The 13866-nt window shown below is 33.7% G+C and overlaps 1 protein-coding gene across 11 annotated transcripts in view; it reads left to right on the top strand.

The window, feature by feature from the left end:
• Positions 1-13866, top strand: part of RYR2 (ryanodine receptor 2) — a 370524-nt gene that overhangs the window by 307802 nt on the left and 48856 nt on the right. For 4 of the 11 annotated variants that reach the window (XM_072927080.1, XM_072927079.1, XM_072927078.1 and 1 more), the window contains 8 exons: positions 1970-2104; positions 3799-3835; positions 5318-5429; positions 6084-6180; positions 8756-8859; positions 9397-9448; positions 9582-9635; positions 11242-11265. In XM_072927080.1, the coding sequence (XP_072783181.1) occupies positions 1970-2104; positions 3799-3835; positions 5318-5429; positions 6084-6180; positions 8756-8859; positions 9397-9448; positions 9582-9635; positions 11242-11265 (615 nt within the window). Of the gene's footprint in view, positions 1-1969; positions 2105-3798; positions 3836-5316; positions 5430-6083; positions 6181-8755; positions 8860-9396; positions 9449-9581; positions 9636-11241; positions 11266-13866 lie in introns of all 11 variants that reach the window. The other 7 variants (XM_030268235.4, XM_030268232.4, XM_030268231.4 and 4 more) reach the window with 3 other exon arrangements.

Genomic DNA, 13866 nt, shown 5'->3' with positions numbered 1-13866 from the left:
CCAAATGGTCTTATAAATTGAAATTATTTTCTACTATGAATTAATATGTAACTTAGGTATCGTGGTGTGTGTAAAGCGGCTTTCAAAATATAGGAAAAATACTGCTTTTTGAAAGCTGGTTTGCTTCCAACCATAGCAATATTCTTTCTTTAAATGGTGTTTTCTGTTAACCACTTCTTCTCACAGACACCTTACACTCTGTTATTTTCGTTAGAGCTAAAATGCAATTTATCTAGATTCATTTTTGGAGTACTACACTGTTAGAGAATCATCCTTCTGAATCTTTAGCTATTAATGTTATGGCATCTATTTCATGCATTTGTCTACATTTGTCTACATTTGTCTTCACCCTGTTTCTGTCTTTCCTTTCCTTGCATGCCTGCATGCTGTTACTCAGTATCAAGCCTTTTATTTCAAGAAATTGATGATGAAACTTGCATTTATTTTGACATGGATGAAGCTCAAGTCACCAAAATCTTCTTCCAGCCATTCTAATTCACACCTTGAAATGCCAACTACTCATACCCTTAGAAAACTACCTATACAAAAAAGCTGTACCTTGATAGAATGTGAGGAGTCCTCAGATCAAAAGACATCTCCACCTGTGATTAAAAAGTCTTTTGTGGACTATCCATTCATGATGATCCAGTCAAATGCGCACACAAAGACTGTGGATGTGACAGTTTTTAAGAAATGGAAAAGCCGAAAGGTGGAAGAAATGCCTGCAAAATGTGGCTTTCTAGGTTATAATAAGCTATTAATGAACGACTCTGTAAGTTTTTAATCATTCCTGGAACTTGAGTAAACCTTGTATCATGATATGTTTTGGGGAGGTGAATTAGCATTATTGTCTCATCTTAGGCACAACTTTAAATCTGGATAAACAAAGAAGTTTTAGCCAACTAAGTATTGAGTCCAAGCTCTATGGAAATCTGTAGGATTTTAGCCCCCCACCCCCGAGTTCTCTAGCCATCTGGGCCAGTGTGTCTTCAACAGTAACTGCGGAATCAGGAATGATCACTGGCCGCAGTTCTCAGTAAAATGGGTCATCGGTGTCATTGTAAATTGCACAATAAATGGTTGCAAAGCGTGTTGCATTAGTCTTGATTAGCATAAGGACTGGGGAGACAAAACAAACCAAGAAGAAATCGCCAATTGTAAAACAGAGAATAACAGATTAATGAAGTAGAAAAAATTAAATGTAAAGAGAAAAACCTGATAAAAACCATTTTGCTTCTTACAGTTCTTTATAATTTGTAGGCTGATAAGCAAATGCATCTGGATTTCATTTTTCCAAATTAACTTATAATTTTTTAGCTAATGATCAGTAAAATTAGAATTTTCTAATGATAAAAAAAATAAAATCAAAATAGACGTAAATAATAGCAGTACCTACTAATTTCCATGACTGAAAACTAAGTAATCCCAACTAATATAGCAACACTTTTAATGTTGTTTCATTTAATAATGGGAAAGGCAGTGTACTAAGTTATGTCTGTGTACCTAATATTCAATACTTTTCCTCAAATATTATATTCATTGCTGGTGTCAGTAGTATTTGTTGACCAATTTTTTTTTATATTTGTATTATTTTTAGTGTTTTAGTTCTGTGGGACAGGTTGCTCATAGAAACTGTGGATGCATCACCTCTGGAAGTATTCAAGGCCAAGTTGGACATGACTTTGAGAAGTCTGGTCTCGTGGAAGGTGTCCTTGTGTAGGGCAGAGAGGTTGGAATAAGATGGCCTTAAAGTTGCCTTCCAACCCAAAACATTTTGTTTTCTGGAAGGTCTTATAAAGCATTGCACAAATATGTCTTGTTCTCACAGTGTAATGGATGCTGGATGGGTTATGTAAAGGTGTAGGTTGGCTGTATAAAGTGTTTCATTTTGCCTTTGAAGCTGTTTCTCTACTAGTTAAGCTGTTTGGAACATTTTGCCTTGGTGACCTGTGAAATCTTTCTCCTGCAGCTCGAGGATCCCGCCATTAGATGGCAGATGGCACTTTACAAAGATTTGCCAAACAGGACTGAAGATTCCTCAGATCCAGAGAAGACGGTGGAAAGGGTCCTTGATATAGCTAATGTGCTATTTCACCTGGAACAGGTTAGACACATTTTACCAATTCCATTGCTTCTTAATCTAAATAAAATTATCCACCCTTTCATTTGTACTTTCACCTGCTATATTTCATGTTTTATTCTTTTTGCTTTCTTATGATAGCTACTGTTTACATGCTTAATCCTGTGTTTTGTAGTTCAATATCATGGTAATATCTATCTTGCAGTGTATTTGCAGCAGCTTGAACAATTTGTTTGGCCAATCTGGAAAACTCATATATTCCTTGCTGCATTCAAGAAACAGCAGAATCAGGTTGGAGGAATAATTTTTTCTGAAAAAGTTCTGTCAGAAACTTTAAGTTGCTTCAGAATCTGGCAAAAAGCTCTGTTGAATTATTTAATGGTTTTTTTTGCATTAATATATGAGATTCCCATGTGGCCTGAACTGCAGTATCTTTTATTTAAGTAATTCTGGCTTTTATTTTGTGTCCTTTCCATATTCTTGAAAATATGAAGTTAAAAAATCTCGTATATGGATACATCTTACAGGTCAAAGACTAGTTGATAAGTTATTTTTGTGACTTTTCTCTATGAATTATTATGCACTTTAGATTTATTATGTTTTGTCTTTTTTAAAATGTGGTGAAAAAACAGGACATTAACTTGGAAGCTGTTCCTAATGGCAGAAATGAACACAGCTCGTTGCACACCATAGGCTAAAAATTATCTTCATATAAATGTTACTAATTTTTTTTTTCCTTTTCAAAGAACATTTTAAAATTCAAGATTCTCTTGAATTCTCATTAGATTAGTTGGTTTCACTTAGAAAGTTTTCAGATCCAATGTCAAGAAGTTTCCTCACTGTCAGGAAGTCACTGGTTCAGTCAGTGGGAACCTGAGAGATATGTGAACGTGCTCATATGCACACTGCAGAAGGTGTGTTGATGTGAATATCCGTGTCGTGTCTGCTGCATCATACAACTCTTCTTCATATAGTTTGCCAGCCTAGATGTGGATTTTCTGCAAGTTCAACAGCCTTACACAGTTTGGTAGAAGACAATGAGGAGTCACTAATTTTTACCTGTTGCTGAATATGTGTGGAGCAAGCAAAAAGTGATAGAAATATGGAAGTAAATCCTTGTCAATCATGATTTGCCTATAAAAGAGAGCAAGAGAGGAGAATGGGTGCCGATTTGAAAGGATCTAGGTTTGCTCTGAGGAAAGAAAACTAGAGAAAAGCTAGAAATATGGGTGGGGTGTGAGGGAGGGAAAGGTTTCCTCTTCTACCCTGGTTTTATCAAAGTTGACCGAGATGATCCAGCAGTAATACAGAATAGGATGGATTATCATTGTAATATCAGGTAAACATTTAGGATCAGTACTTCTGATCAGACTTAAACAATTTGTTGACAAGTTTTCTGCTTTTTTTGTATGGCTACCTTGCATCTATTTGTTTAATCTAAGATTTAGCCCCACAGCTTTTCTTATCTTCTGTAGATAAATGTTCAGGAGCTTTTGTTACTGAAATGGGAAATCTGGTGTCTTTACAGTTAATGAATATATAAGCACTGCATCTGTTTTTATGATAGTCTTGAGTAATCCTTTGCTCTCTGTATGCAAATACTCTGTTCTCTCTATATATATACTCCAAATGTTTCTGTATTGCACTGGCAACAATCAGTTAATTCTTTGTATTTTCTTTCCATGCAGACCTAACTTCTTTGTTTTTACTGTTTTCAGAAATCTGCTTGTGTAGGCCGAGGCTATTTCTTTTGGGAAAGTATAGAGTGATTTATAATTGTTTGTGAAGATTTTACTAATTAGCTAACTTCCACATTTGGATTTGTCTGACTTTTAAATTATTAGTGCTGGCACTTTTTTTGTGACTGTAAAAATATTTGCAGTGAATGCTTTATTGTCCTTTCTCTTAAAAATATTTTTCTTTTGCATTTTATCTTTTATAAAGAACTTTAAGATTGCTACCATTTAATCTTACGAGTATAATTATATATTTCACTGAATTGCAGTGTTTTTGTCTAATTAAATGTTCATTGTTTAACTATTAATATTTTTTCATATTTCACTAAACTGGATAACCAAATTTGGATTGAATATTCAGTCTACATAAATATCAGTATTGTCACTACATATTTTACATATAATGCTTGATTTTGTTTCAAGGGAGAATTTCCACGAGTTTCAGGGTAGAAATGATGACTTCCACTGTCGTCTTTGATGCTGTTGGAACACAGAGGATTGTAGTTGTTTGTAAAAGAAACAAATCGCCCATAAATAACCAAACAACCTGCCCCAAAGTTCAACTCCCCTTAACTCTATAACAGTTGCATTGGTTAAATCAAATTATATAATATTTATGGAAGATGTGTGAAATAAATCACAGAAATCATAAATAGGCTGTGGGGAAGGATAGATCCATTGCACTGTCTGCAATCACAGTTCCCAGTTATCTAGTCAGGATATATGCAGAAGTATGCAGGTGCTCTTCAGCACCACAGCAGTAATTTTCCTGGGATGGAAACAAGAATAAGAGGTGGAAGAAAAAAACCTAAAGGCATAAAAGATAAAGATGGAGTACACCCTATCTCATCTCATGTTACTGTAGAGCCAAGACGCAGAAAGAGAAAATAATTTAAGACAGAGCTGTAGTTTTCTGAAATGTAGCTAAAGTGTTTTGAAGTATTTTATGTAAATTCTGTCTGTGCTACTTCAAAGAAAAGATTTAGTCTTAAGTCCTTGTACTTGTCACTCTTTCCTAAAGCTAATTCCTTTCTGTCATAGCTGATCATTATAAATATTACAAAGGTTATTTGTATCCATGAAAATTTCTTTAAAAATATTGTCTGAGGCAATGAGAAGGTGTACAATTTACCTGTACATGTGTAAAGAGTTACATGTAAAAGATTGAATGAATGGAGGCTCTTTGCATTGGAAGCTAAGGCTTCCTGAGAAATGGCCTTACTGATAGTGTTCTATCTAAAATACAGAAAAAGTAGAATGAAGTGAAAGACTGTCTACGTCATACCAGGAAAGGGAGATTTGGCTTTAAGTTTATTTTCTAAATTCTGATTCTATGATTTGGCTGAATGCTTGAACTCTGTCTAGAACAATTTTTCTGATCTATTATTCTGTTGCTTTTCTACTTTATTTATCTGTTAACTAACGTTTTTACTAATATTACTCTTTCCCAACGCTAGGGACAGTGCCACATTATTTTCCCATGTGTTTTTTGTGTAACAGGTTGAGCATCCGCAGCGGTCCAAGAAGGCAGTGTGGCATAAGCTGCTGTCTAAACAGAGGAAAAGAGCAGTGGTGGCCTGCTTTAGAATGGCACCGTTGTATAATCTGCCAAGGTAAGAGCTGTATTGCTCTGTCTTTCACAAATGCACTAAAGTTCATAAAGACGTATCTGGCAAGCTCAAGAGGCAAAAAGAAAGGAAACCAGTAATTGATAAACTACTTGGTATTATAGTTTGTATATTTCTTTATTTATTAGGTTTAATTACTTTTTTCTATCTTCGGAAAAGAATAAAATAAAATATTTTCAGTTTCTGATTTCAAGTCTAATCCTGAACATTAAAAAATGCAATTATTTGAGCACAATCCAAAGTTATCTATTGGTCTATCTTAATACTGGTTTTCTTAATATTATTATTAAAAATATAGAAATATTTTATATTAAAAACATAAAACCTACCAATGTGGCAATTAACTTTTTAATTTGTTATATTTAAATTTCTTTAAAGGTTTATTTATTATCTGTTTCTAAATAATTGTTACTATGTTTTAGCACGAGTTTTACAACTCATGTGGGACACAGTTTTAAATAAAACATTTTAATGTACATTTTATTTTTAAATGGGTGTTTTGATAGGTTTAACCATAGAACTTTTTCTTTATTTTTATTGTTGTAATGACTGTACAGTTCTTTAAGCTAAATGAAATTCATATTGACCAAATCTACTTTTTTAAAGTTTACAGCTGTTGTTTTAAATGTTCTTTTTCAGACACCGAGCCGTCAATCTCTTTCTTCAAGGCTATGATAAATCTTGGATTGAAACAGAAGAACACTATTTTGAAGACAAACTGATAGAAGACTTAGCAGTACGTCTGGGTGAAAGGGTCATAGGAATGTATTATGGATTAACATTCAGTTTGTACAGTAATAATTATAAATATGTGAAGTAGCTAAGATATCACTTAAGCCATCTCTACCCAAAGGGATGAGCTATAATCAAGTCACTTTGATGCCTTTTTAAAAAGTACACGTGATGGAGATTCCAAAATTCCCTCAGGCTCTTTGCTTCAGGGCTTTAATAACCTTTTATAAAGTTTTTTTTTTTTCTAAATTACATATCAACTACTGTCATTCCCCTGTCTCTTGTCTTGTTCCCTGTGGAGAACTGGAACAGCCTATTCCCTCCTGTTTTGCAGCTAACCTTTGTGTATTTGAGGACTATATAATCCACATTAAAGCCATTTAAGTCAAAAGGTTAGAATATGAAACTAGAGGAATCTAGTCTTAGATCAGTCAGTTCCTTAGAAGCTGTCAGAGCCTGCTTCTTCACAGAAGAATCCTCTTGGCAGGGACATGAAGATTTTTCCCAGTGGTGAAGTGCTAGAGCCATGTCTTTAGCCTTGCAAACCTACAGTGATTTTCATTTAAGTCTGTGGTCCTCATCCCTTACAATTGTCTCTCTGAAAGGTAGCTTTTTCTCAGTTCGGGCAAGAAACTAGAAACTGATTCAGTCCCTGGGAGGTCCAAAAGAGCACAGTCTGAAGTCAGTCTTTTTATTGTAAGGAGAGCCTGCACTCTGCAACAGAGAGAGGAAGCTAACCATAAAATTTCTATTAGAAAAAAAGTAATAATATGCTTTTACTGCTTAAAGCTTATGCTTAAAACCAGCTACCCAAGTTGTAAACAATTTTGAAAATTAGGATCAAAATAGTGAAAGGGAAATCAACAGCAATGAGCTCAACACAGACAGACTACGGAAGTTCAGTTTTGCCAGCACACATGCAGAATTAATTATTTGCGGCATTCTTATTGTACAAACAATATCGTGAAAAAACAAGAGACTTCTACAAATGTTTACTTTGTATACAGTCTTTTAAACTGATAACCTTAGTATCCCAACACAATGCAAGTGTTTTAAATGGGGCAGGTTCAGTCTCAAAAATAATTCTATTTTAGCAGCTGGGAGCATGTGTGTGCAACGGAGCAACATAAGTCTTGGCATGCATGCATGTATGTGCAGTTGTGTGCATGTAAAGAAATAACCCAGCATGGTAATTTGGCTACACTGACATGAAGGATTATCTCCTTACCTCCATGATGAACCTATATATTTGCTACGTTCATTAATTACTCCTTGCTAAGCAGTAGTTTGACTGAAAAAACTGTCTCAGAGAAGACAGAAACAGACTGGCCTGGCTTTTATATCATCCTTTATTTAAAAAAACCAAAAAAAACCAAATCAAACTAACTAGAGAATTCCCTTTTAATTCCTCAAATATATGGACATGTGTGTTTCCATTGCTCTCTTTGGGAGACCATAGAAATAGTAGTATTTACAGATATCTATAAGCATTCTCACAGGAATCTGTCTGGCATGCAAAATTTGTTTTCTCAATAGACAACAAACCATTTTCCTAGTATCTTTGAAATGGCAAACCCATCCTTATTGCTTAATTGATAACATATGGCAATTGTGTATTACTTGTGCTGTCTTATCAATGCATGGGATTATTTTTATCCGTATTTTGGTGTATAGTGCTAGATGAAAACAAGGATGAAGAGTGGGCAATTTTATGCAAGCAATTTTCTTTGAGCTACCAGATTATTCATAGGAAAAAGCATCTGGATGAAGCAATTTTTTTAGTAACTTGACAGGCAAAACTTGCTTTCTGAAATGTCTTTTGGCAAACGATGAGAAATCAGAGATTTGTATAGATGCTCTTCAGACCGCTACTTAGGTTGTTGTCGTTGTAGTATTTAGGACTACATTTTCTTTCAAAGAAAGCCAACTAGATCTGTCTAAAACTGAAAGCAAAATAACCACATGAAAAAAGAAGCCTTTTTATGGCTTTATATATATTATTGAATCATGTATAATATTTTTTGTACATTATTGATTTGTAGTCTTCTAAAATTCTATATCCTGCCAACATTACTGTTGTTGGTAGATAGAGCTCCTTCTGTCTAAAACTGTTGGTAAGCTTCATGTTTGGATTTTTTCTCCTTTAAAATCTCTCAGAGTTTCTCAGTGAACATTATACCTAGCATAGACTTGAAATGGGATTGTCATTTTTCTGATGAAACTGGTTAACATAGCAACGGACAATATAATAATGAATGATAGCTTCTAGTTACCACTAGTTCTGGATAACAGAGTAAAGGATTGAAGTTATTTTCAGATTGTAGTGAAGAGGGTTGATTTTTAGGAGGAGAAGAAATCCAAAGCTTTGCAAGTGGTATCTTTGTAAATCTTCAGGTCATAAACACAGTTGGGATTCAGTTTTGTCATACTTTGCTTGAAAGTTGCTTCCTCTTGATTGTTCAAATAAAAATTACATATATGTAATATTTAATGTTTAGTAAATTGCACAGAGTAAAACATTTTTTACTATTGATAATTGAATATACTTTTAAATTCTTTTTTTTTTTTTTTCCCTAAAGAAACCCGGAGAGGAACCACCAGAAGAAGATGAAAGCCTTAAAAGAGTTGATCCTTTACATCAACTTATTCTGCTATTCAGTCGAACAGCCTTGACTGAAAAATGGTAGGGATGGTGTGAGAGACTACTGAGTGTATGCAGATTTTCAGATTACTCCTGTTTTTGAAGTCATATATGTCTCTTTCCAAGTGAGATTGCATAAGCTAGGCCAAAACGTGCGTATGAACGTATGGTGAGTTTGAGTTACACTCAAACCTCTTTAGCTTGTGGTATGTAGAGAGATTTTAACATGACGTTTTCACAGCTATGGATGCTGTGTTCAGGGTTTACTACTCCTCTGTCTTCTGTCTGTGTTCCCTATTGACAGTTACATTCTGAATATGAAATACATTCTAAGTATAATTAAAAATTAACTATATTCACTTTACTGGAAGGTGTTCATGAATTTCTGAATACTGCGTTTGTAGCTGGCTGTACTTTTTTTCTTATATAAGTTAATCAAGTCTTTATTTTCCATAGTAATTATTTATGAGCATAGAAATTATTTTAAAAATATTTTTAAGATGTTTAAAAATATTATGGCACTTCAGTTCTACTGTAATTAATCTTTTTCATTCTACCTTTCCTCTGTCTGTTAACCAGCAAATTGGAAGAAGATTTCCTGTATATGGCTTATGCTGATATTATGGCAAAGGTAACTTTTTTGACACCTATTGCTTATTTTGTGTTTAAATTAAGTTAGTGAAGAAGATCAAGAGAAATAATTTGTAAAGTGTAACCAGTAAATTGCAAGTTATCAGCATTGTTTTCTTTCTACATGGTATCAGAGCTGCCATGATGAAGAAGATGATGATGGTGAAGAAGAAGTGAAGAGTTTTGAAGTAAGATTATACTTGTTTTGTTTTTCTTGTCATGTTAGACATTATTTCATAGCTTCCAGCTGACATTTATGTTTTTTGGTTCATGGCTTACTGCAGCTTGTTATGCCAGTGAACTGCATGTCATAAGCTGGATATGGCAGATATAAGTCCCCAGAATAATATTAGTGAAAGAAAAATATGCACAATATTACATAATATAAGATTAAATAGAGTATCATTTAGTGGATCTTACATATTTATGTCATTTAAATTTAACTTTTTAGTTAGGTATTAGAGATAGTAACTTTAGAAGTCTGATAATAACAGACTGTATATTTTAAATTATTCTGCCCTACCTTTAGTTTGGACTTTTAAAATACTGTAATGCTACTTTTTGCAGTAGTCATTTACATTCAGTACCAGTAATTCATACAGTAGTTTTAGGTTTCACATATATATTCGTGCTTAATAAAATGTGAACTTCTGTTCCTTGGTACTAAGATTTTTTCTTGTGTTGAGAATAGGAGGTTTATATTTATTGCTGTTTAATGTTGAGATTTTAGTGACCATCACTATTTTAAGGATAAACACATGAACTGATTGCAAGTGTAAGAGTTCAGTCCTTGTCATGTGCTTGCTCTTGGATCTGTCTCTTTTTCCATTAATAAAATGGAATTTGAAAGAAACTTGTCTCTTCTGAGGGGCACTGACAGAATTAGCTCTTTAATATTTTTAATATTTTAATGTGTTTTCACATATTACGATTCTGACATTAAAAGATGTTTCCTGTGTCTTTCACATCCCTTAGTATTTATGTTCCATATCTTTACTAAAACACAGAAATATGAAATAAATACTTTTATTATTTCTTTAAAAATTCTAAATATATTGATTGATTTGCTGTAAAGCTATCTGTGCTGTTATGATTGTTGAGGAGTGGTTTGGGTCGTGTTTACTTTAGCTCCATTGTTTTATAGGCATAGAATGTTCTGTATGTTTTCTACATGATGATGCATGATATAACACTGAATTGTTTAAGTACATATTCCCTATTTGACTGTATAAAGTAATCAGAAAGAATACCAATACTAAATTATTTTTAATCACTCAGAAGTCCAGTTGAGTTATATGTAATATACTCAATATATAAATTTTTGTTTCTTGGTAAGTATCTCAGTATGAACACAAATTTCAGTGGCTTTTCTATTTTTTTTTTCCTCTGGGAATAGTCTTGACAAAGACTATTCATTCCTATAGGCTTTTATCAGTTAGCATGTACATGCTTATTAGATATCAAAGGCCTCATGCTTATAGATATGAAAATTGTTAAATAGAAAGTCATTGAGGTGTATGAAAGAGTCTATCAGTAAAGAATTTGTTAGTGCTCCTTACCAAAATTGTAATGGGTTCTTTGTTCAGCATTCAATTTTTTGTCTTCAGAGAAGATCCTATTCATTTGTTTCTCTTTATTGCTTTTCCTGTAGCTGTGAAAATTATGTTTAAATAATGTATTTATATGTTCAAAAGACAATTTTGTGTATGTATTTGGTCAGTCACCTGCAGAAAAAAATTTTGGACTTCTTTTTTCTTATTACTATTTCGCTTCTTGTCCTTGCTCTTCCTTAAGGTGACAGGATCACAACGCAGCAAGGTAAAACAAAAAAAATATGTGTGTATTTGTCTGGGTCTAATTTTGTGATCTTTCAGGCCCAAAATCTTGGATAAATTCAACTAAAGGGTCTTGGAATAATTTTTAACGTTTCAGTTCCAGCATGACATCTCTACCAAACCCTTTTTGTGCACAAGCTCTTAAAGGTTTCAGGAATTATTTATGCAGAATATGCCATGTAAAATTGTGATACTGTTTTGGGGAAAGCAGAGTGTTTGGCTTGTTCACGTTGTTTTGCTGTTCATTCCTTTTGTGCATAGGTTATCTTCTTTCTGGTTATAACTTGATTTGAATTAATTAAACAACTTATTTGGTTATTGAGGGAAAGTAGCTGAACTTTTCTTCTGTCTCTTTGCAGACACACATTTCTGATATAGTGGTAGAATTCTGTTTCCAGTATTTGTCACAGAGAGAGCATCAAACATAGTTCACAACTGATTCAGATCCTTTGGAACTGAGTCCTCAGCCTTCAGTATTATAGTATTTGACAGAAACTCCTTAGATACTCCTTACCTTAAATGATTAATTTCTTCTATGTTTTCTCTAAGAACAGAGGCAATTGCTCTGAAACGTCAGTATTAATTTTTTTATTGGCTTAATTTCTTACACGGCATTTTGTGTGTCATCATGAAAGCCTCACCATTTGTTTCTGAAAGGTGGCTATGCAGCAGACTACTTGCCTGCTTCACACAGGTTGAAGTCTCAGTTCCCACTGTTGACTCAGGCCACTTGCTGGTAGTGCTACAGGGCTGATATTCTGGGAGAAGGTATGGTGTGTGGAGTAGCTAATTTTTGTTTCTGAGGTGGTTAAATACAGTTATTTGTGCTGTGGTTGATGACAGCTTGAGTAAGTAAAGATGACTTGCTTGAGATTTGAAATGCACAGATTTATCTAATGGTCAGACTTCAGTCAGTAACTTCAAATTTAATTTCCTAAGGCAATGTAGGGAAACAATTGTAACCTTCTCCATGGAAAAGAGCAAGGGGTTTTTTATATTTTGTTTGCTAGCCTTCTATTAACATTCAGATCACAGAAGACAGAGGTTTCCATGCATCTGTGAGGAGAGGTGATGTATTTCAGGATCAACTTTACTCTTACTCCTACAAAAATTTGCACAGGTCTGGTCCATCTTCATATGATAAAGGCATTATCCTGGAAGATGAATGTCCTCACAAAAATTTATTTAAAAGGTATTGTAATTATTGTAAACAAAGTAGATATCAAAAAGCCCCAAAGAAAATATATAAGGAATCTTATAATATAATTTCTTCCTTTTAAATTCCAATAATTCAGCTATTCAAATACTACATAACTTACCTGGTTACCATACACCAAATCTTATATGCTCCACAGAAATATTTTTCTTGCTGACTGTGAAGTATTTTAAAAGGGAAAAAAAGCACAAGAAATAACCCTTGCTTCCTTCATACATGGCATTAAACAGTTGTGCAGATGTGAAACTGTGCATACCAGCTGTGTGTGTGCTTGTGTGTGCATTTGTGTGTTTCTTTCTGTCTGGAGATCAAGCTTCAATGTTGAAGGCAGTTCCTTTATTCTGTACTGTGTATGCATGTGAAAAGTATGAAAGTTCAATTTGTTTGGGGAAAAAAGTCTACTGCTCCTCTAGACTTTAAAAATGTGTGGTGTTTGCAGCCAGAGTAATAAGACATTTGGGCAAGCTTAGAATGTGATGAAAATGCCTAGTGTATTTTATTGACAATTTTGTTGCTCATATCTCATGCAGTAGTAGTCTTATTTTTGTACAATTAATCTGAATTGTGTTAATAGTGTGAACACTAGGGATGTGCAAATAATGTTCTCTGTATGTTAGTATGTCAGCATTTATCTGCTAGCATCTGCTTTGAATTATTACAGATGTCTTTACCCCTTCCCCTTTGTCTCTAAGTTAACTTTTTGTCATATTGACCAGATGGTCAGTTGACCCCCTGTAAAGTTGGTGTCACTGTCTCCTTTGATTCTATCTGATAGGAATTTGTTTTAAATCAAACTCTTTCAATAGCTAAACACAAATAATTTTCTGCATTTGAGTCACTCCTACATATTAATGTGCGCTAAATATGTGTAGGATGGGAAGTCAAAGAAGGAATCAAAATTTAGCTCATATTTTTAAACTGATTTGTATTAAATTGATTTAAATTGACTCCTCACAGGAAGAAAATGGGGGAAATAGAGCTTCCTGTGTCAGTTCTTTTAATTTCTGTTACCAGTAGCAACTTTGTTGATAGACTTCTTTATTCACAAGTTTTTTTACAAAATGTTACATTGTGCTGTCACTTACCTCTGACAAAAATTTTCATGTTTCTTTACATACAAATAATGCAACCTCATAAGGCGCCAGCCCTATGAAGATGGTTACCTGTATCTCTTACTGTCATAAATCCTGAATAAACCACTGAGTGTCCATATACCACATATTTACAATAAGTGACTATTTTTTCTGTGAATTAAGATCAGACTCCATATTCATCAATGCTAAGAAAGTAAACATTCAAATAACTATGTAAAAATATTTTTTTCATCAGTTTTTCATGCATGTGATGGATTTTATTGAACCTAATACA

The sequence above is a fragment of the Taeniopygia guttata genome, chromosome 3 (genome assembly GCF_048771995.1).
Source record: "Taeniopygia guttata chromosome 3, bTaeGut7.mat, whole genome shotgun sequence".
Taxonomy (NCBI): Eukaryota; Metazoa; Chordata; class Aves; order Passeriformes; family Estrildidae; genus Taeniopygia; species Taeniopygia guttata.
Note: the sequence above shows the minus strand (reverse complement) of the source record. Positions and strands in the feature narration are given on the sequence as shown.